Genomic DNA, 4,505 nt, shown 5'->3' with positions numbered 1-4,505 from the left:
GAGTCAAGCTCAACTCCCAGTCCTACTGCCAGTTTCTGGAAGACACCTTCTTCAAGCAGTGGTACAGGAAGAAGTCTGCAAGGTAAGAAAAACATGATTTTCATGCAGGACAATGCTCCATCACACGCGTCCAAGTACTCCACAACGTGGCTGGCAAGAAAGGGTATAAAAGAAGAAAATCTAATGACATGGCCTCCTTGTTCACCTGATCTGAACCCCATTGAGAACCTGTGGTCCATCATCAAATGTGAGATTTACAAGGAGGGAAAACAGTACACCTCTCTGAACAGTGTCTGGGAGGCTGTGGTTGCTGCTGCACGCAATGTTGATGGTGAACAGATCAAAACACTGACAGAATCCATGGATGGCAGGCTTTTGAGTGTCCTTGCAAAGAAAGGTGGCTATATTGGTCACTGATTTGTTTTTGTTTTGTTTTTGAATGTCAGAAATGTATATTTGTGAATGTTGAGATGTTATATTGGTTTCACTGGTAAAAATAAATAATTGAAATGGGTATATATTTGTTTTTTGTTAAGTTGCCTAATAATCACCTGCACACACAGATATCCCCCTAAAATAGCTAAAACTAAAAACAAACTAAAAACAACTTCCAAAAATATTCAGCTTTGATATTAATGAGTTTTTTGGGTTTATTGAGAACATGGTTGTTGTTCAATAATAAAATTAATCCTCAAAAATACAACTTGCCTAATAATTCTGCACTCCCTGTATAGCACTGACATATTACACAGCACTTTACAGACCTTATCATCACTTTCTGTCCTTAGTGGGGCTCATAATCTACAAGTTCCCTATTAGTAAGGCTTCATAGTGTGGAAGGAAACTGGGGTTGGTACGTCCTGGGCGGGTTTGGCTAGCACCAGCCGCCGGGTTTGGAGTGGACATTTCCAGGGTTTAGCTGGCCCCCTCCCAAAAGAACCCCCCTGAAGATTTCTGGTGGCCTCATAGCGCTCCACCAGGTCGACCATCTCCAAGGCATTGGCCGATCCAGTGCTGGAGAGGGCATGGCAAAGCCCTTCAAAACACATCCGCCAACAGCCGATCAAACATAGCAGTGGGAGTCAATATGTCAGGCTGCAGCTATTTTTGCAATCGGTGCAGCAGATCATAATATTGTGGTCTGGCAGGTTCAGCCAGGGGTAAATTCCCACTGATGCACCCTCTGGGCCCGGACCAACACATTCACCCCGAGTCTCGCCAGGATCTCACCTTTTACTGTCGGGTAGTCGGTCGCTTGATCATCGGGGAGATCAAGCAATACTTGTAGGGGACCAGATGCCAGGAACGGAGCAACGACCTCACGGCCACTTTTTCGAAGACCGCCAGATAGGTCTTGACGTCATCCCAGGGGGTCATCTTTGGAATCGCCGCGTGGACAGCTTTACGGGCATCGTGGACATTCTGGGACACTCCTGCCGCCTGCAACGCCATTACATGTTGCAATAGCAGCTGGTTAGTTTCTTGTTGCTGCTTGTTAGCCTCCCGATGCTGCAAGTTAGCCTCCAAGAGGGCCTTCACGACCGCCTCCATTTTGTCAGGGGGCACGGGTCGTAACCTTGCCGGCCTAATGTAGGATATGCACTTGTGCTGGGGAAAAACAAAAAAAATTCGTCCTTCAGGCCTGCCTCACTGCATTTACCCGCATCCTCCACCAATTGTGGGGATGTGCTCTGGTAGACAGGCTTGCGGACGCAGTACAGAGGCAATGACAACATATTCAACTTAAACAGTGCAGTGTTTTATTCACACATAAGTAAAGTGACAACAAAAAAGGCAGCTTCAAGGAAAAACAGTCACCTTGAGTCTGGTGTTTGTTCACACCAGGCTGCAGCACATGAGTCCTTGGGTAAAGAAGAAGTCCATTTGCTTTTTCCCCAAACAATATAGCAGGCCTTAGTCCTGGCTGAACTCTCAGGCTCCAACATCCAGACTGACAAAGCTACAGTATCAGATGGAGGATAATCCGCCCAGCTGAGACTGCTGGCTGGGTTTTTATTGCATACCAAAACCCGGCCTGGAACGTGGGAAACAGCCACCCACCCTGCACTTTGGATGCTCCCAGTAAGAGCCGGCTCGGATCGGCTTTACAGCCACACTAAATAATCAATAGTGTCAGTCAGCACTAACTGACGCTGACACTTAAAATTACCGGCTGTTACCTCACCGAGGCCAGGAACCTCGGTGACACATATCTTCCGTCAATGACGGCCCTTGCGCTTTACTACACACTACCCCTTTCCACTGGAGTACTGCACTTTCTCTGTATCCCCTCGCATTATGTCCCCTTATGTAATGATACATGTTCTGTGCCCCCTTATATAATAAGACATGCTCTGGGCCCCCATGGTCTGTACTCCCATGGTCTGTACCCCCATGCGCTATGTTCCCATATTTTATGCCCGTATGATCTGTGCTACCATGTTCTCTGATCTCATGTCCTGTGCCCACATGATATGTGCCCATATTCTCTGAGCCCCAATGCTGGTGCCCCCATGCTTTGAACCACATTGTTCTCTGCCTCCAGGCTATATAACCCTTTGTTCTGTGTCTCCATGCTCTGTGCCCCCGTTCTTTTTGCTCCCAAACTTCAGGGTGTGCTCCCAGGAGAAAAAGGGTTGTGTCCCTCCATGCACTGCACAGCCTCAGAGAGCGCAAAAGTGAGGAATACCACCAAAATCCACTACTACACCTATCAGGGCCACAATTACCACCCCTATCCTCCTCCCAGCACTCTTCCATCCAGGTTGCTGCTTATATTCAGAATGTTATCGTGTCTTTTATCCTGAATAATGCTGAGATTTCATTTTAATCTTTTCTTCTGTCTAAACTGCAGTGTATTTTATTATTCCAGTCAAGAGTAATAATAATAAGTAGTATCGGTGATGTCAGGGCTCGGCCTATACACAGCACCCCCTCTGCTTATAAGGAGCAGTAGTCAGAGCCGACCAGGGAAAGGGTTAAAAACAAAAACATTTCTTTATGTGGAGTTCCTCATGGTTGAGCCCCAGTATATAGATCATAATCTGCATAGATTTGCATATTCCTGTGTGACATCATGTCTCAGACTATTCCCTGGAGATTTCATGAGATATAAAGAAGACATGAAGCCAATGATCGGTGTCTGTGAGCGTCCAGAACTGTGAAGATGGTTTCCCTGAGGTCTCTGCTCATTGTGATGTATCTTTACATACAAGGTAATGTCCAGTGAGGTTTATACTATGTGGGTAGAGGAGAAGACATGGGACATCACTGTATACATGTAGTAAGAGGAGAAGGAGCTCATGTCATTTCTGTCAATGATTGTCACCATTATCTCTTCTCTTTCTTCTCCTAGTTTCGTGTGGAGAGATTGTAATGACTCAGACTCCAGATTATACCTCTGTGTCCTCAGGAGACAGAGTCACCATCTCATGTATTGCCAGTGAAAGCGTCTATTACAGTGCAAATTCCAAAGATTATTTACACTGGTACCAGCAGAAATCTGGGCAGCCTCCGAAGCTTCTCATGTATTTTGCCAGCACTCGACAATCAGGAGTCTCAGACCGGTTCTCTGGATCTGGATCTGGAACAGATTTCACTCTGACAATCAGTGGAGTGACAGAAGACGATGAAGCAGATTATTTCTGTCAGCAGGGTTTGCGCTTACCTCTCACACAGTGATACAGAGCCGTACAAAAACCTCCTTTCTCCTCCCCCATTATATTTCTATAATAAAGCTTCATACACAGAAGAAGAAGAATAAAACCATCAGAGCGATCAGTGGTTTATCATTTCTCTTCTTATGTAAATTTCTTTTTTTCTTTCGATAACGGTGAAAGACTTGTCTCATGAAAGTCACGTCTGGTGAGACATTTCCACTTTCGTGTCCACAGCAGGAAATGTGGTATTAAATGGGAGGCCATTGTAATGTCCCCCAGAGGAGCTGGCTAATAGTTGGGGCGCGGGAGCCTGAGTGGGGGGGGGGGGGGGAAGCTCTATAATTTCCATATATCTAATAGGTTGCACACTCCACAAGGAGAGATAGTAACCCCCAAAACCCCTTAGCCCCTTCATGTTCCTTGACAAAACAGGGTAGGAGAAAGAACAGAAACATAAGAAGCACAAGAGGTACGGCTCAGACCCTCAATTGTAAGATAATACCAATTCTGGCAGCACTCCAATATGTAAAATGTCTTCACCCAAATGTCCAGTGTAACATTACAGCCGCCATCCTGGGCCTTTCTCACACAATTCAGGAGTAGAGTTGAGCGAACACCTGGATGTTCGGGTTCGAGAAGTTCGGCCGAACTTCCCGAAAATGTTCGGGTTCGGGATCCGAACCCGATCCGAACTTCGTCCCGAACCCGAACCCCATTGAAGTCAATGGGGACCCGAACTTTTCGGCACTAAAATGGCTGTAAAACAGCCCAGGAAAGGGCTAGAGGGCTTCAAAAGGCAGCAACATGTAGGTAAATCCCCTGCAAACAAATGTGGATAGGGAAATG

At 46.2% G+C, this 4,505-nt stretch overlaps 1 gene segment (V, D, J or C); it reads left to right on the top strand.

Annotated features, from left to right (window-relative positions):
* The first annotated feature begins 3,137 nt into the window (after positions 1 to 3,137).
* Positions 3,138 to 3,683, top strand: LOC122941021. The segment is given in 2 exon segments: positions 3,138 to 3,215; positions 3,356 to 3,683. Coding segments are annotated over 2 exon segments (375 nt in total).
* The last annotated feature ends 822 nt before the right edge of the window (positions 3,684 to 4,505 follow it).

The sequence above is a fragment of the Bufo gargarizans genome, chromosome 1 (genome assembly GCF_014858855.1).
Source record: "Bufo gargarizans isolate SCDJY-AF-19 chromosome 1, ASM1485885v1, whole genome shotgun sequence".
In the NCBI taxonomy this organism is placed as follows: Eukaryota; Metazoa; Chordata; class Amphibia; order Anura; family Bufonidae; genus Bufo; species Bufo gargarizans.
The sequence above is the reverse complement of the archived record's forward strand: the minus strand, read 5'-3'. Positions and strand labels throughout refer to the sequence as shown.